The sequence below is a fragment of the Chlorocebus sabaeus genome, chromosome 22 (assembly GCF_047675955.1).
Source record: "Chlorocebus sabaeus isolate Y175 chromosome 22, mChlSab1.0.hap1, whole genome shotgun sequence".
Taxonomy (NCBI): Eukaryota; Metazoa; Chordata; class Mammalia; order Primates; family Cercopithecidae; genus Chlorocebus; species Chlorocebus sabaeus.
Window position 1 is genome coordinate 13,455,192 of NC_132925.1, and position 16,821 is coordinate 13,472,012.

At 34.6% G+C, this 16,821-nt stretch overlaps 1 protein-coding gene across 1 annotated transcript in view; it reads left to right on the forward strand.

Annotated features, from left to right (window-relative positions):
- EPHA3 (EPH receptor A3) overlaps nt 1-15,591 on the forward strand; it is a 357,317-nt gene extending 341,726 nt beyond the window's left edge. The window contains exons 16-17 of the mRNA XM_007986149.3: nt 6,160-6,315; nt 12,902-15,591. Coding sequence (XP_007984340.1) covers nt 6,160-6,315; nt 12,902-13,007 — 262 coding nt within the window. The 3' untranslated portion in view covers nt 13,008-15,591. The remainder of the gene's footprint in view (nt 1-6,159; nt 6,316-12,901) is intronic.
- Nucleotides 15,592-16,821: the final 1,230 nt, after the last annotated feature.

A 16,821-nucleotide genomic window follows, 5' to 3' on the forward strand; every position in this document is an offset into this window, starting at 1 on the left:
TTCTTCTATACTATTGTAAATTGATAAAATTCAAATTCTTGACACAAAAAAAATTAGATAATACATTCAATATATTTAGAACAAGGTTTTAAATGGAAGGCAACAAAATTCATGACACAAAGACTAAAGCAATATATTTAATAATATTTAGAACAAGGTTCTGCATACCCAATTATATTTAGTTAATTTAATTGAAATGCTTTTAGATATATTGTTTCATTGCATTGATCACTAACTTTGAAGGGATTTATTTTTATTAACTTGCAGCAAAGAGAGGAGTAAAAATAAACAATACTCATATTTTTGCCAGTTAATAAAATAAACAAGTATTAGTAAAAAGTTTCTGATCTCTAAGAGTACATAATAGAATTCTTTTTGAGAATATCTGCTGTTTTGACAAATACCATATCCTTCAAGATAAATCTAACAACCAAAAAACAATCTGCCTTTATTCCTCAAAATGACTTTGACCTCAAATTCTGAAACTGACAGGGTGACTTTCCTCAGTGAACAAATATGATACAGAACCTTTTAGAGGGAAACAAATATGCCGAATACCCAAGTGATCTCTCTCTCTCTCTTTTTTAATCTTAAAATCAAAGCAGCTAATTTTACCACAGGGAGGAATTAAACCAGATGTAACGGCTATAACTTCAAAGATTTTTGTCCTTAAGGCCTAGAGATAATTAAAATAAATACAATGACTTTATTTCTCCTTAACGTGTCATTTATGTACTAGGTTCCTGTTGGGAACTGTATATATTCAAAATTATTTTTAGTTACTGATGACAAATTAAATTCATTTTATCGTATCTGGATTTTTAATTTTAGTGATAAAGATCAAGGTCATCGGCAATCAACATTAAAATAAATTGACAAATATAAGATCTTCCCCCTGAAATACAATGGGGAAACATTTGAAATTTTAAAAAAAGTTATAAAATGTACTGAAAAAATATATTACTATTCTCAAACAATAATAAATTCAGATATAATTATTAGTATTTTGGCTTTAAAAAGTCACTTTTTAGATTTAATATATTTCCTGAAACTATTCACAACAAATAAGAAATAAGTATAATGTTACGGTATGCATCTTGAATATGATTACCTCCTTCTATTCATAATAGTCATATACTTATTCATTCAAGAAATGTGTATTAGTTATTATTTTTGATATTTGAGGAGTAAATCTCTTTGTAAATCAAAAGGAGTCTATTAAGTCAGAAATGGATAACTAGTGAGTCAGAATTCTAAGACAGCATTGAATTAAGGTTATTATCTGAAGATATTCCTGGGATTGGCAGTTGTTTGTTGAGATTTTTCCCCAGTATCTGGTGCTAATTTTTATGCACCTATTTACAGCTAAAATAGGAGTCGATGGGAAGAAACTATATGTGTACCTCTCTAATGCAACAGTATGAAAACCCATGAAAGAATAATTCACAAATCTTAATAGAAGGAGGGAGAAAGAAAGGGAAGAAAGTTATTTTTCACTTCCCCTGAGCAAACATGTAATTTCCATGATTTCTTTTTAATGACTGCGGTCTGCAGCCAGTAGGTACTGATTTATGAAAAGCTGTAAAAGATCAGGTGGAGCTCTGTAGGACATCGTTTACAGCTGCATGGATTGAAACCTATCTAATTTGTCTAGTAAAAGTGTGAGCTCACGGTGCACATCACCCAGCCTATAAATTTCCCCTTCAGACCCAATGTCTGGGGCTGGGGCTGAAAAAACGCCAATGCCTGCAGCTGCTCAAAGGCCCAGATTCCCTTGGTGCGCATGAAGAGACATCACAGGCTCTTCACAGTGAGAGACAAATTCCTATCCATTGATAAACTCTCCAGATGTCCTCTCTGAGGAGGAAAGGAACCAATTTTTATTTGAAATCCCCAGAGAAATCCTGGAAGTGGAAAAATGATACTTTGCAGGGCTGGTTATTCTGAGGTCACTGGCATTAAAATTAGGTCATTTTTTTTTTTTTTGTCTTGGATATACTTTGATCCAAGTCATAAGCAGACAAACTCAGTTGGGGTCACTAATCCTTAATCCACACGTCCTGTTCTATTTCAATTTGTTTATACTAATTTTCTCTAAACTCTTGTTGAGTCTGGCTAAAGGGTTGAGTGTAAAAGTACAAACTATTTTGAACTGAGAAGAAAGAATTCTGCATTTTGCTATTAGGCACACTTCATAAATATTCTGAATAAATGTCCTGGGGTTTGATTCTTCATACCCACAAACCCATAAATAAAAAAGTATTACTATTCATGGGACTAAAACTTGACATAAGGTTCTGTGCTCCAGCTACTGTAGACAGAGAAACTGTGGTGCGTGCACACGCATGCCTGTAGATAGTTTAATGTCTCGTCTCATTCTAGGTTTCACATCATTTTTCTTATAAAATCTTCTCACACCTGATTTAATGCTATTCTTATCCATTTTTTAGTGGTTCAGTGACTTATCCAATGAGTCTAATGTAATATCTAATGCTTGCTAGTGACAGAGGCTATTTCACTCATGATAGCTATGCTGAAAAAAACCCAAGAATATTGTGTACATTTTGACACCTGGATTGTGTATCTGTAATTCCTGAAGTTCTTAGGTAAACAACAAAAACACAAAATTTTCAATTATAAAAATAAGTGATTTTTCTTTCTCAGATGAGTAATTTAAAAAATCATAGAAAGTTGTTGGCATATATGTTTCAGAAGAAAGTAACATATGAAATGTTATATTTATATTTTATAGTTTTCCAGATATTGCTAAAGGAAAAAATTAATATTTATATAATAATGCCTAATCTTTTTTAGATAATCTCTGAGAGTTAGTAAAACTAAACTGTATCACAGAAATAGAAATTATATAGAAATTATACAGAAGCTGAAACTTTTCCAATGAAAGTAAGTTTATAATTATTCAATTTTCAATGTATAATTTGAACTTGTGAAATAGAAAGGATTGAAGTAATTGAGTTTAGTCTAATGGACAGAAGGTTGAAGAATCCTTCATTTTCAACTGCCCTCCACTACACAAATGACCATCACAGGGAGGGGACTATTAATCTATATTTTCCACAGAGTATGAAAATAGTCAGAACCAAGGTTACAATTTTTTTTTTTTTCTGAAACTCAGGGTTAAAACTGCACTAAAATGTGACCATTTTTATCAAATACATTTAATGCATCCCTGTAAAAACCCAGATAGTGAATTCACAAACTTCTCATATGTTCCAAGTAATAACATGTAGGTGTAGGGCACTATCTAAAATTGTCTGGGCTCACATCAACTTTACACTTGAGCAGGCCTTTTGTACATAAGGGAGTAAGTTGAAGAATATCACCAGAAGTGGTAGAAACCTCTCAATCAAAAGACCTATTTAGGTGTGAGCAGAGCTGGCATAGATTTTCTTCACAGATTTTCTCATTTAGAACAGGAGCTTTTACCACATATCCTAGATGGTAATCAATGATTGCTACTCATATGTAAAACATAATATGGTTTTATTTCATGTATATTGTTCATTTTGCTATTATTCCGTGCTATTTCTAAAGATATTGAAATTAGCCCCTTAGAGACCTAAATTTATTTCTAAAATAAGGATAAATGCATATCAATATATTATTTGTTTTGGCATCTTCTCACCACAAATTCTAAACTTCGAATTTAAGCACTTCAAATGATGGACTTCACTTAGACAAATCTTTCAAGTACATAAGAAAAATACGAAGTTATAGTTTTAATATTCCTAATTTTGGAGATTTTTAATTAAAGATTCTGAATAACTAAAATGGCAAAAAGTCAAAATTTGCCCTCTTGATTATTCAATAAAGATTAAGCTATGATATATATAGTTTTAATATTAATACTATATTTTATTACAATAACGAAAAAAATCACAGACAGCAGAATAGCACTTCTGTTTTCAAGCATTTGCTGTGGTATGATTGTCCAGTTGTAAAAGTTATTGACTATTAGCCCCTAATAATGGCTACTTTCCAGGATTGTTATACTATTATGTACATAATATTATATATGACTAAATTTCTAGTTACTTAAAATGGTGGTTAACAAGATCATTGCATTCCCAGCATTATATATAAACTGATATTTACTCTGCTATTTTCTTTTTGAAGTTTTCAGAAGTTTAACTATTTCACCAAAAGTGTTACCTTATGTAAGAATAATGAACAGCTAACAGATAGTGCTTATTATGTGCCAGCACTGTTCTAAGTGCTACCTACATATGCTCATTTAATCTTCATTGGTATGAAATCGATATCCTCACCATCATCCCCATTTTACAGATGAAGAAACAGACAAGAAACTCATCAAGGTCACACAAATAGTATGTGGTATACCTGGAACTCAACTCAGGCCTTATGGTTCCAGTATCTGTGTACTAAACTTCAGGGCATGTAAACATCGAATATGCCACATGATGGAATCATAAATCATTTAAGAAAAAACAAGGAAATGCAATATGAACAAAGTTTTACGTAAATGGCACAGTGTAGCAGTCAAGAATATAGGCTGTGGAATAGAATAATGGGGGTCTAAATGCCAGCTCTGCCTTTTTTGCCTGAGGAAACTCAGATCTGTAACTTAATGTGATTTCGTTTCAGCTTCTTTATCTGTCTTAGGGGATAGCATCAGTGCCTAACAGATGCTGTAAAGATTAAGGTCCTCCGTGTCTGTGTAATATTCTTAGCATCATGCCTGCCACATTGAGTGCACATGAACGTTCGATACAATATGAAAACAAGGGCCTTCAAAACTTATTTCTGTCGTTATTATTCATCCAAAACTGAAGGCTTTATAACTACCTTGTGCCCAAGCTCCCTTCCTTAAGAGAAAGAAGAGATAAGTCAATCAATTGTTCACCTAGTGACTGGCTCCAGTCTTATAAGTCAAAGGACAATTAAAGAGGCCACTAAGAGCTAAAAAAAAAAAAAAAGGGGGGGGTCACATACCAAAGACATTTCACCAACTGATTGCTTATTTTGGCTCTTCAGGGAGGCAAACATTGTCTCCTTCATTTCCTTTATGCCTCTTCCGTTCCATTGATTTACCAGGTCTTGCGGGTGTTCATAGATAAATGGTTAAGCCTGTATTTATATATTAAAAAAATCTTACAAGGAAGGAAGTCCTTTTTCTTTTTCTCTTTCTTTTTGAGACGGAGTTTCACTCCTGTTGCCCAGGCTGGAGTGCAATGGCGCGATCACAGCTCACCACAACCTTCGCCTCCCGGGTTCAAGCGATTCTCCTGCTTCAGCATCCCAAGTAGCTGGGATTACAGGCATGTGCCACCACGGTTAATTTGGTATTTTTAGTAGAGATGGAGTTTCTCCATGTTGGTGAGGCTGGTCTTGAACTCCTGACCTCAGGTGATCAGCCGGCCTCGACCTCCCAAAGTTCTGGGATTACAGGATTGAGTCACGGTGCCTGGCCCTTTTTCTTAATGCTGATTGTATTGTGCAATATAAATCACAATTACAATCCCTCTCTGAGTCCCTGTGTGTGTGTATGTGTATGAACTTCATTTGGTGTCAAATACGCAAGAATGTTTTTTCTTATGAGTCATCTACTTTTTTCTATTACTTTTTATTTTTATTTTTAATCACGTGCAACATTATTTAACTCTGTGTTGAGTTTATGTCCTGCTGTAGGTATAGCTTAGATTGTGCAAGCCATTCTTTAGACAGCAACCTGCACAATGTCTAACAAACAAACATCCAGTGGGAAATATTTAAAATATTCAAACTGAATCCATCATCAAAGCAGACAGCAAAGAATTCAGTGTGTCCTACCTACTGCAACTGTATCCTAAATTACTACCATTTTTGCTAGTGATTAAACCAATTAAATGATAATAAAATATGTATGGATATATTTATGTCTTTCACTGGCAAATTTTCAGTGATTTAAAAAGCACTTGTGGATGGAGAAAGGGAGAACTTAGACAAGATGATTACCCGGCGTTCCTCCAAGCTGCCAGCTTGAACAGATGAAGCTTTCATGGCAGATAAATTCCACAAATGAACAGGAACACCATATGAAGTCTGGAAGTTCCTGCTGATGTTAGTGTCAAATTTTGACACACAGCAACTCTGCTGACTCCTGATCTGTCTCCCGTTGGTGTTTTTTTTTTCTTGCAGACCATCAAACCTTCTTCTGGACCAAAGCAATGTGGATATCACTACCTTCCGCACAACGGGTGACTGGCTTAATGGTGTCCGGACAGCACATTGCAAGGAAATCTTCACAGGCGTGGAGTACAGTTCTTGTGACACAATAGCCAAGATTTCCACAGAGTAAGGAAAAAAAATTCGTTAAGAAGAGTGAATGATTCTTTTGAACTTTCTGCTGAATATTCATGTCTTGGCTTGACATGTTATAAATATTAGTGGTAGATCTGAGGTACTATCTCCTGGATTTGCTAATCAGGGCCCTGGGTCTCCTTGTGGCCCACAGCTTCTGGATTGATACATATTGATGTGTCTTCCTCCCTCAAGATAGGGCCAAGGATCAGTGTCTTTAGATAGACCAGATATGACCTTCAGATCAACCAACAGATTCACACCCATAACCACACAGCAGACCCAAGGCCCTCATTTAAAACATTAGCAGACATAGATTGATGATTATTATATTTCTGCATTTTGTGATTTTTCTGTTATTTTTACTGAAGCTTAACATCTGTGAATAAGGAAAATTGAGAACCAAGTGGATAATCTTGTGTACAAGGAAAGGTATTAAAGCCTAAAACTAGTTTTCATTGTTGCTAAATAAACATAACATCATCTATTCATCATTGTCTACTCTGAAAATGAAGTTATAATTAGGTTTAAGATAGAATTTTTGAGTTTTCCTCAAAAGGCTTATTGCCAGATGAGAAAGAAAACATGCATCATAATATTAATATTAATTGATATTTTATGTGTTAAAAGCCAATAATAATCAAGTATAATATGCTATATCTTGTGGACAATAATCTTTTGGTAACAGGAATCTATTGATATGAGAAACACATGGACTCAAGGAAAGGGGATATATAAAGAATCAAGTGAATCCAGAGAATAGTTAAAAATTTGGTTCTTATTCACAAAGTAGGGTGTTTTGGAATTGATAAATTAAGAGCTGGAAGTCACATTCTTCATCTCTCTGTGATTGAGAACCAATTTACTTCACTTCCTAATGTGACTGCTTCATTTTTTCTTTTTCTGCACAGTGACGTTTTCTGGATTCCCATGCACATAGCTAAAACCTGCCCTTCTCAACTGTTGGTCATAGAGCCTTCTAGGGCTATTCAACTGACCAGGGTCCAACTCCCCTAATTCTAAGTTCCCAGGAGAGAAAGTAGGACTGGCTCAGCCCCTCTTGTGCATTGGCACCTCCAAAGTCATATGTTTCCTAGTATCTAGTCATTTACCTTCAAAAGCAGTAGAATGAGGTAGTATGAACTTGGCTGTAGGGGCCTTTTCCTGAAGATAAGATGAAGTACTGTTCCAAAGAAAGAGGTGTGTACTGGATAGATAAACCAAAAGTTGTCCAGAATGTTGTAGCTTGCATGGTCTATTGGGAAACTGTGTTCATCTTTGTGTCAGTCTTCCTTTGATCTCTGTTAAATTAAATAAACCCTTTAGTCCCCCAAGTTTCTTTTAGTATTATCATCTCCCAATAATATTTAAATATTTAAATATTGTAGAATATATAAAGACTTTCATTGCCACCCTGTCAATCATTCAGCATCACTGTGAAAAATGACAGATTAGATGCCAAAAAGGAATGTGCCATTAATTAATAGATATAAGTGCCCAACAAACAAATAAGTTTATAATTTTTGGTGCAACATTACAGTCAGAAGGACAAAAAGCCACAGAAGACTTACAGGAAGAGTTTGTTACTATTAAAGAAGAGGACTCATTCTAAAAAAATAAAGTTACTCTAGTCTATTTAACATGCACCAGCACTCCTGTTCAAAGTGGAATGTGGTGTTTATTGAATAGACTTCTGACCCAATCGACAGTACACTTTGGGTTTCCATGGTACGTATTTTGGTCAGATACAGTCTCAGGATATAGTCATGTATTTAAATATTTTTATAAATCCTTTTTTCTAGTAATATAAACAGTTAGGGTTATGATATACAAAACACCTGCTATAAAGCACAGAAGCATAGCAAAAAGCAAACGCAAAGTTGAACATTTCCACATCATTGACAGATTTTCTAAGGCAAAGTTATGCAAATGTTTATTCTCAATAAAATATCAACACTCGAAACTTTTAGATATTGAAACACTATATTGAAATGTATAAGGCAGAACACTGTTAATAGCTAGTTTGCAGTTCAAATACTGTCAGCCATTATATGCTGTGAATGTGATAAGAAAGCTACTTGCCTTGAAAAAGTCAATGACAGCGTTTGTCATACTTCCAAGTTAGCGGCGTTGCTTGTGTTGGACGTAAATTCTTTTTGGCTGGTTGGAATATTTTTACTTAATTGTTATCATTATTCGAACAACCTGTGAAAATACATTTAAGATAAAAGCTGACTTTTGCTGAAAGACAGCTTGTTCAGGTTTGTCCTTCACACTGAGTCAGGTGGTATGGATATGTCTGTATCACGCTCCCCACAATATTCCTTCTTCTGTCCTTTCTCCTCAGTTCAGGGACAATATGGGATTAACATCTATTGCCCTAACACTCCTTCTTGAAAGGAGCTGCTTTTTTTCTTGAGTCTTTGTAGTGTCATGCACCTCATGCTGTTAGTTTATATTACAAAATGAGAATTTATTAGAAATCTTTAATATACTAATAATTTGGGTAAACATAATGAGGCAACATTTTCAGCATAAATGCTGTAAAATATTGAGTTAGATATTTTAGCTTTCTTTCAGGCTCTTGGGCTTATTGTTTGAATTTGATTGCTTTCAGTTTCTATTTTCTTTGTGCCATCCAGACTCAATTCAGAAATGATTCGCTTGACCAAATAGCTGTAGAGATTCTCCTAGAATAGAAAAAGATACCTAAGATGAATAGTGAATCTCTTTTTTATTTCTATTCAGGCTGCCAAAGTATAGGAAAAGATCAATAAAATTTCACATTCAAATTCATATTAATTTATTTTCGTTAGTTTAGAGAGTTCATTGACATGCAAGCTACTCAAGTTATCTAATTTTTGAACAAAGCCCAGAACATATGCGATTTCATTTAATAAATACGTATTTCAAGACATTACTTCATAACCTAAGATGGATTTAGGAAGGTTAAAGTGAGAAAGGAAGAGAGAAAGGGAAAGGTTAGAGTCACTATGACTGTGAAACTAGAGAGAGAATTAAGTGTGTGGAATGAATATTAAGCAGATTAGTTGCCACATGTCATTATCCTGCACCCTTGGATGCCATTTTCAAAGTGTCATCACCTATCCCTTTGCCTTTGAAGTACCAGATAACACATTAACCTCTGGTCTCAGTCTGGAGCTGCTCTTTGGTCTTAAACTTTTCCACCACTCTTCTGAACAGGACAGTCAAAATGAAATGAGCACACAGAGTGTTATAGAGACAGCAGCAACTGGGAGTTCCAAGTTATTTTGGACATGGCAGAGAAGTGGACATGGCAGATAAGTGGACAGAAGATATTCTGGCAAGAATAGAGAGACTAGAGGGTGTTTAAAAACCCTAGCTAAGGAATAACCCAAAAGGATAATTACTTTAATTCTCTTTTCAAAAGTCCAATATAATCATTTGCATTAAGTAAAAAAATATAAAACATTTATATATAGTATATTTATATAAACATATATAATATTAAAATATATATTACATATTATATACATTTATATATTATATAACATATATACATATATAACATATATAAAATACGTTATATATTATACATAAACCTATATATATGTTTGCTTATATTGGGTTCACAGACACAGAATGTAAAACAGTTTTTGGCAGAACATTTTTTGAGGAATACACTCAGGAGGTGCATATATGAAGAAGTGATGAGGAATGTCCCAAATCGGTCTGTGAACTCAGCATCACATTTTTTTTTTCCAGCCACTTGGGGATGAATGCTTCAGTTCAGAAGGAAGATCAGGGCCAAACATCATAGCAAGTAGTACTCAGTAACTATGCTTAAATTTCTCAAAGAGCTCAGACAATTACTGCATTGGAATATATAAATATTTTATATATATATTTACTTATATAAATGTGTGTGTGTGTATATATATGTGTATAAATGTGTGTGTGTATGTATATTTATTTTCCATGACTATTATTTTAAGAAGGGGAAAGGGAAGAGACAAAGGACAAAAAGTCATCTAGTCACAAAACATATGATGTGGTATTGGAAGAAGATGAAAGAAAGAAGAAAGAGTGACAATCTATTCATTTGCGTACCCATACTTGTATCTGTCCTGTTTTCTGGCTCTAGACTCATAAACTGACTTTGCTATAGAGTGGGGATGAGTGGAGAAATGTGTATTCTTTATTTTAAAGATAGATTCATGGTACGTTTTTCAAAATCATGTAATGCACATTCTCAAAGGCAGCGATCAACAGAAGTAGCATACATTACTCTAAGTGAAGGCTTTCATCATCCACAGCTACCCTAAGCGTGCCAAGCCTCACATTCCCATACATCCCCAGTAGCCTTCCTGAGGAAGAGTATGATCAGACAGGGCCTAAGGCAAGGCACAAGCTGTCCACAGAGGATTTATCAGCCCTTTGACAGTCAGCAGGGAGGGAACCTTCAGGTCATCAGGAACTTTCTCAGCCCAGATGGTAGGAATTCAGTAGAATCTTGGTTAATTTAATGCCCTGATGCTTAAATAACAACTACATTTCTTTTCAAATGGTTACCCATCGTCTTCTTGAACACCTTTATTGCCTAGGAACCCATTTCTTAAGAAATCGATTAATCCATTTCTATGTAGTTGAATTCCCAATTTTTTCTTTCTTTATGGTCAGTATAAAGGAAACCCCTCTGTGTGTGTGTGTGTGTCTGTGTGTGGTGTGTTCACATGTTTTCTTTTTTCCTTGCCATTCTCAATTTTCCTGGCTCTCCTTGACAAATGATACATTATGCCCTGGTTGTCTTTACCCAGAAAAATAGATTTTGTATGTTTCTTTCTTTAGTAAATTTGTATTAAGCCCACTAACTGGCAGCCATTGTTTAGGTTGCTGTTGATAAACAGAGTCCAAAAAAAAGGAAAAAAAGAATCCCAGTTCTCATGGAATTTACCTTCTTGTGGGACAAGACAGGGAATAAAGAAAATAAATCAGAAAGTCAATATGCTGGATGGTAATCAATGCTTTGGAAGAAAATGAAACAAGAAAAGAAAACAGAAAGTACAGATACAAGTACAGAAAGGTTTTAAAATATTAAATAGGAGGGTTGGGGAAGCTGTCATTAGAAGGGGATATTTGAGCATCCCTCAATCCTGAAAGACATGGATATATGAACTGATTACTTGAAACAAGAATGTATAATTAACCATTTGCACATTAGCTGTCTTTTTTCCTAAATGAAATTCCTTGTTTTTATAATCTTTATTTTAATGCCTACTTTCCGACTTTAAATTATTATATATTTAATAAAAAGAGATATGCCTTTGTCATAGTTTTTCTACTTTGAAAGAACTGTGTACTTTAATGAGATTATTCCAGTTATCTACGACTGCACAGCAGGCTCCCCCAAAACTTAAAGGCTAAAACAGCAACAGGTTTATTATACATCACAGTGCTGTGGGTTATAAATTAGGGCAGAGCTCAGATGAATGATTCTTTATGCTCTGAAGTTGATGTTGACAGAAGCTTACAGCTGTCAAATGGACTGATCTGGTCTGGAGGGCTGGAGATGCTTTCATTTCGACGTCTGCCTTGGTGCAGTTAGTTACAGAGCTGGTCTTACCTGGGATTGTAGGCCAAAGGGCTTACATGTGGCCTCTCCTGTGCAATACTGTCAGGTAGTCAGACTTTTTATATGGCAGCTCTGGAGCTCCCTGTCTTATTCCACAAGAAGGTAAATTCCATGAGAACTGGGATTCTTTTTTTTTTTTTTTTTTTTGTACTCTGTTTATCAACAGCAACCTAAACAATGGCTGCCAGTTAGTGGGCTTAATACAAATTTACTAAAGGAAGCAGTAAGTAGAGGCTGGCAGTTTCCTAAGACCAGAGTGAAGAAAGTGATACAATGTCAATTTTGGCATACTCTATTAGTCAAAGTAGTCTCCAGATTGAAGGGAAAGAGAGAAAGCCCCACAAAGAATATGTGATCATCACTATTAGTTTCTTAAGGCTGCCACAAGAAATTACTACAAATTTATTGGCTTAAACAACAGAAGTCTTTTTTCTTAGAATTCTCGTGGCAGAAATCTGAAATCAAGATGCGGCAGTACCACGATTGCTCCAGTCTCTAGAGGTGAATTCTTCCTCGTCTCTTCTAGCTTCTGGTGGATGCTGGTGTTCTCTGAATTGTGGCAACATAACTCCAATCTCTGCCTCCATTTGTACATCGCCTTCTTCTCTGTGTATCCTATTCTCTTATAAGGAAACCATCATTGGATTTATGTACCACCCTAATCCAGTATGGCATTTTCCCAATCCATGCACTGGTTACATCTGCAAAGACCCTCGATCCAAATAACATCACATTGTGAGGTTTGGGATTGACAGAGATTTTGAGGAAACACTATTCAAGCCACTACACCATCTATATAGTCTTCTACAAGACGGTGGAACAGTCAGGACATAACCCCGATGATATAAATATCAGGCAATTAGGTCCACAGTACTAGAATATATCGTTGTGCAAATTGTGCTAATTGAAAATCTGCTTATATACTATTGAAGAAACCGATTCTTTCATTGTTTTCTTTTTTTACAGTGACATGAAAAAGGTTGGTGTCACGGTGGTTGGGCCACAGAAGAAGATCATCAGTAGCATTACAGCTCTAGAAACACAATCAAAGAATAGCCCAGTTCCCGTGTAAAGCACTACTTCTGGAAGGAGTGGTGGCTGTGGAAGGTGTAGCATCATCCTGCAGACAGACAATAATGCTGGAGATACTGGTGGAAGTTCCAAGTCCAATAAGACACTCAAATATGAGTACAAATGCCTTAAAATGGAATAAAAAACTCTTTATTTTCCCCTATCATTTAGTGGATGGGTGGGTGGGGTATTTTTTTGTAATTGCTTTTTTAAATATTAGTTAATGGATTAAATTTAATTCTTCAGCGTAAAATGGTGAAGAACTAGCATATAGCCATTGATCATAAACTGACTATCATAAAATCAAAACAAGTGAAATAACAAAACGGACATGGTGGCTTTGTTTAGGTATAGCCACAAAAGAAAAGACTTGTAATATTTTTATATACAGAGGAAATCTGTAACAGGTATTTTGTTTCTTTTAAAGCAAGCAACATAGAGGAATTTATACCTCAAACTATCTGGCCATATTTACTACCTTATCACTGCATTATTCTCTTTTATCTGTTTAAAGCATATAGAGAAGAAATTTGTAGTTGTTTTAAGTACTATACATTTTAAAATTGTTAGCTTCCTTAAGTATATCATGTAAAGAAATGTCTTAATTTTTGAAAAAAGTACATATTTATTTTCTTTTGAATTGTTTTTATTGTTTTCTATTTATGCCTTGATGATTTAATATGGATTTGTTACAGCCAAGTGCCAAATGCTCTCTCAGATTGTCAGCAGTCTAACTAGACACAGATAATGATGGGTTTCTTTCAGATTTTTTGAAACATCCACTTACATATATTTTTAAAAAATGAAATACTTTTCCTGTTCATACACTAAGCAAATCTCTCATAGTCTGTTATCCTAATCATTCTTGCCTCTCCATTTATTATAAACTGTATGCTCACAACTTAGTGTAATATACTAGCTTGTATGCAATGGCTTTTCAACCAGATAACATACCTTTCCTGCTCTGGTGCTTAGAGCCTATCAACTCCCTCCTTTAGTGAAGGAGCTGGGTTAGAGTTTCCGAGAATAGCTACACTGGAGAGAATTGGAATCCTATATAGATTGCTGCACTAATTGGCAACACAGCATATAGGCCAATGCATGAGTGAAAAAAAAATTACTTGCTCACTGGCTTTGAAAAGTCACTTACTATTGTTGCTTAAACTTGCTGAACTGCTTATAGAGAATGACGATAACAGAACTACTCCTCTGTATCACTGGTGTTTAGGTGAATTAATTAATTATTGTGATCATTAGTGCCAGGTATCCTTATCTTTAAGAGTCTTCCACTTCAATGCACATGGTGCAGTTTTGGTGTACTGCTTTGAATTTACTGGATATAGCATTTTCAGAATAGTTGGTCATCTAGCAAATGCCTCAAATGTGTAGGCAGGAGAGAGATTTCTCATCACAGGGATTAGACTTACTATTACATAAAGGCTAACTATGAGCTTGCTCAGTAATTTTGAAAAGATGTACCTGGTGGATATCTAGCTAGTAATATATTCTGAAGCAACACTGTAGCTCTATAAATACTCTTTCTAATGCTGATACGATCTTGAGTATAAGAAATGCATACATCACAAGAACAGAATGGATAAAACAATGCTGCAAACTTAATGTTCTTATGCAAAACGGAACACTAATGAAACACAGCTTACAATCACAGATCAAAATTCACAAGTGCTAATCTGTTGTAGGTTTAGTGTAATAAGACTTAGATTGTGCTCCTTCAGATATAAGATTGTTTCTCAAATCTTGGCAATATTCCTTAGTCAAATCAGGCTACTAGAATTCTGTATTGGATATATAAGAGCATGACGTTTTTTAAAATACACTTGTGATTATAAAATTAATCACAAATTTCATTATACCTGCTCTCAGCAGTTAGAAAACATTTTTTTAAATCAAGTATTTTGTGTTTGGAGTGTTAGAATGAGATCGGAATATGGTGTCAATCTAATTTTTTCCCGTACTAATATTGGCTTTTTTGGGGACTATTCTGAGCACACTCAACAAAACCCGTGCATTTTATAAACTGATAGACGTTGAGGATTGTTGAATCTGTTTCACTTATTTTGGCTGTGATTTCCATTTGAAAGTAGAGGTTGTATACACCATATACTGTTCTTCATTTTGTTAATCTTTTTCTACTTGACCTCTCATACATTTCCTTTACACAATTCTTACCCTGTACATATGTAAACATAAGTGTACGATTCTTAACCGTGGAGTAGAGGTACTAGAATGCTTATGGCCATCTCTTTGTACAGGAACTGCATTGACTTTCAGTAAACATAAGGTCACAACGCCTTCACGATGTTACGTACCGTATGATCTGTTTTGGATCTTAAATTTGATTTGCATATATTATTTATTTCTGATAACTCAGTTTATGCTGTGCTAAATATCAATCAAGCCATGTATAAATGTGATATGATTGGCAGTATGTGTTTACTTTCAACTTGTCTTTTCAAAATATTACTCGGTTTATGTTGTACAATGTAGATGGCCTCTTACTAATGTAAAATGATTTGTAGTGGAAACATTTATATTTTTATAATAAACATAATGAAAATATTTTTTACAGATTGGAATACAGAAGTGGTCTTTGAAGTTTAGTTTTTTAAAAAATATATAAAAATATGTGCTTATTTAAAAGCAAAATAATGAAATTTACATAAGTCACAAAAAATATGCTTCTGGGTTTTTATTCTCCATTAGTGAGGAGAGATTGACATTGTGTAATCCACATATTTTTGGTCTACATCTCATTATGAATGAACCAGAAAAATAATCAGTAAATATTATTTCGAAGTTAATAAACACAACTGTAATAGGCAGTTCTCTTTTGATTACAAATAACAGAAAACAATTAAATTGTATTAATTTTCTAAAAAAGAAAATGTTTAGAAGTGACAGAATTATCTGGGGATAAACTCCCTAGCTAAGAGATCAGACACAGATTGAACCAGTAATTCAAACAATGTCAACAGGGTTAATTCTCTGATTCTTTGTCTTCTTCCCTTGGCCCTATTTTTCTTCCAACTGGGTTAATTTGCAAGCTATGTCTTTCTACAGGGTGAAAAATACTACTCTCTTTAATGTAATTCTGCATTGCAACTCCTGTGAAAGAATCACTGTCTCTCTAGTTCCAGCAGAGGTCACGAGGCCTTTCTTGGGTCACAGGCCCTATGATTTTGGGCTGGAGAATGAATCCCTCGGATTGGCAAGTACTGGCTCCTGTGCTTGCCCTTGGAGATAGTGTGTGGGGTTATATGAAAGTGATGCTCTTCAGCGGTTCGTGGTATAAAAGTACTTTATGTCCAACAGAAAGTCAGAATGCTGCTTATGACAAACGAAGAAAGGAATTCTGGTCAGGTCCGATAAAACTAGTAAAAATAAAAATAAATAATAAATAAAGTACAACTGCAAGCCACATACTAAGGCACACCTGATACTTTGTATACAATAGGTCCCTTGTCATTGCAGTCCACTTAAAGAAAATGATTACATATGAAAATCAATCAAAGCGAATTCAAAAATATGCAAATAAAATAAGTGATCAACATTCCCATAGAGAAGGAAGTGATTAGGAAGAGATTGAAAAATCAGGTCTGATTTGTGTTTGCTTTGAAGGAGAAATAGCATTTGGTCAAGTTGAGTGGAGTAGAGAATACCGTGTAAGCAGGAGATGAGTTAAGGGGAAGAGAAGAGGTAAATAATGTATTTATTCATTCGGTAAATACATAGTATGCATTATCATGAGCCAGCTGCTTTGCTATCATCATTTACAAGTTACCTTATTAAATCTT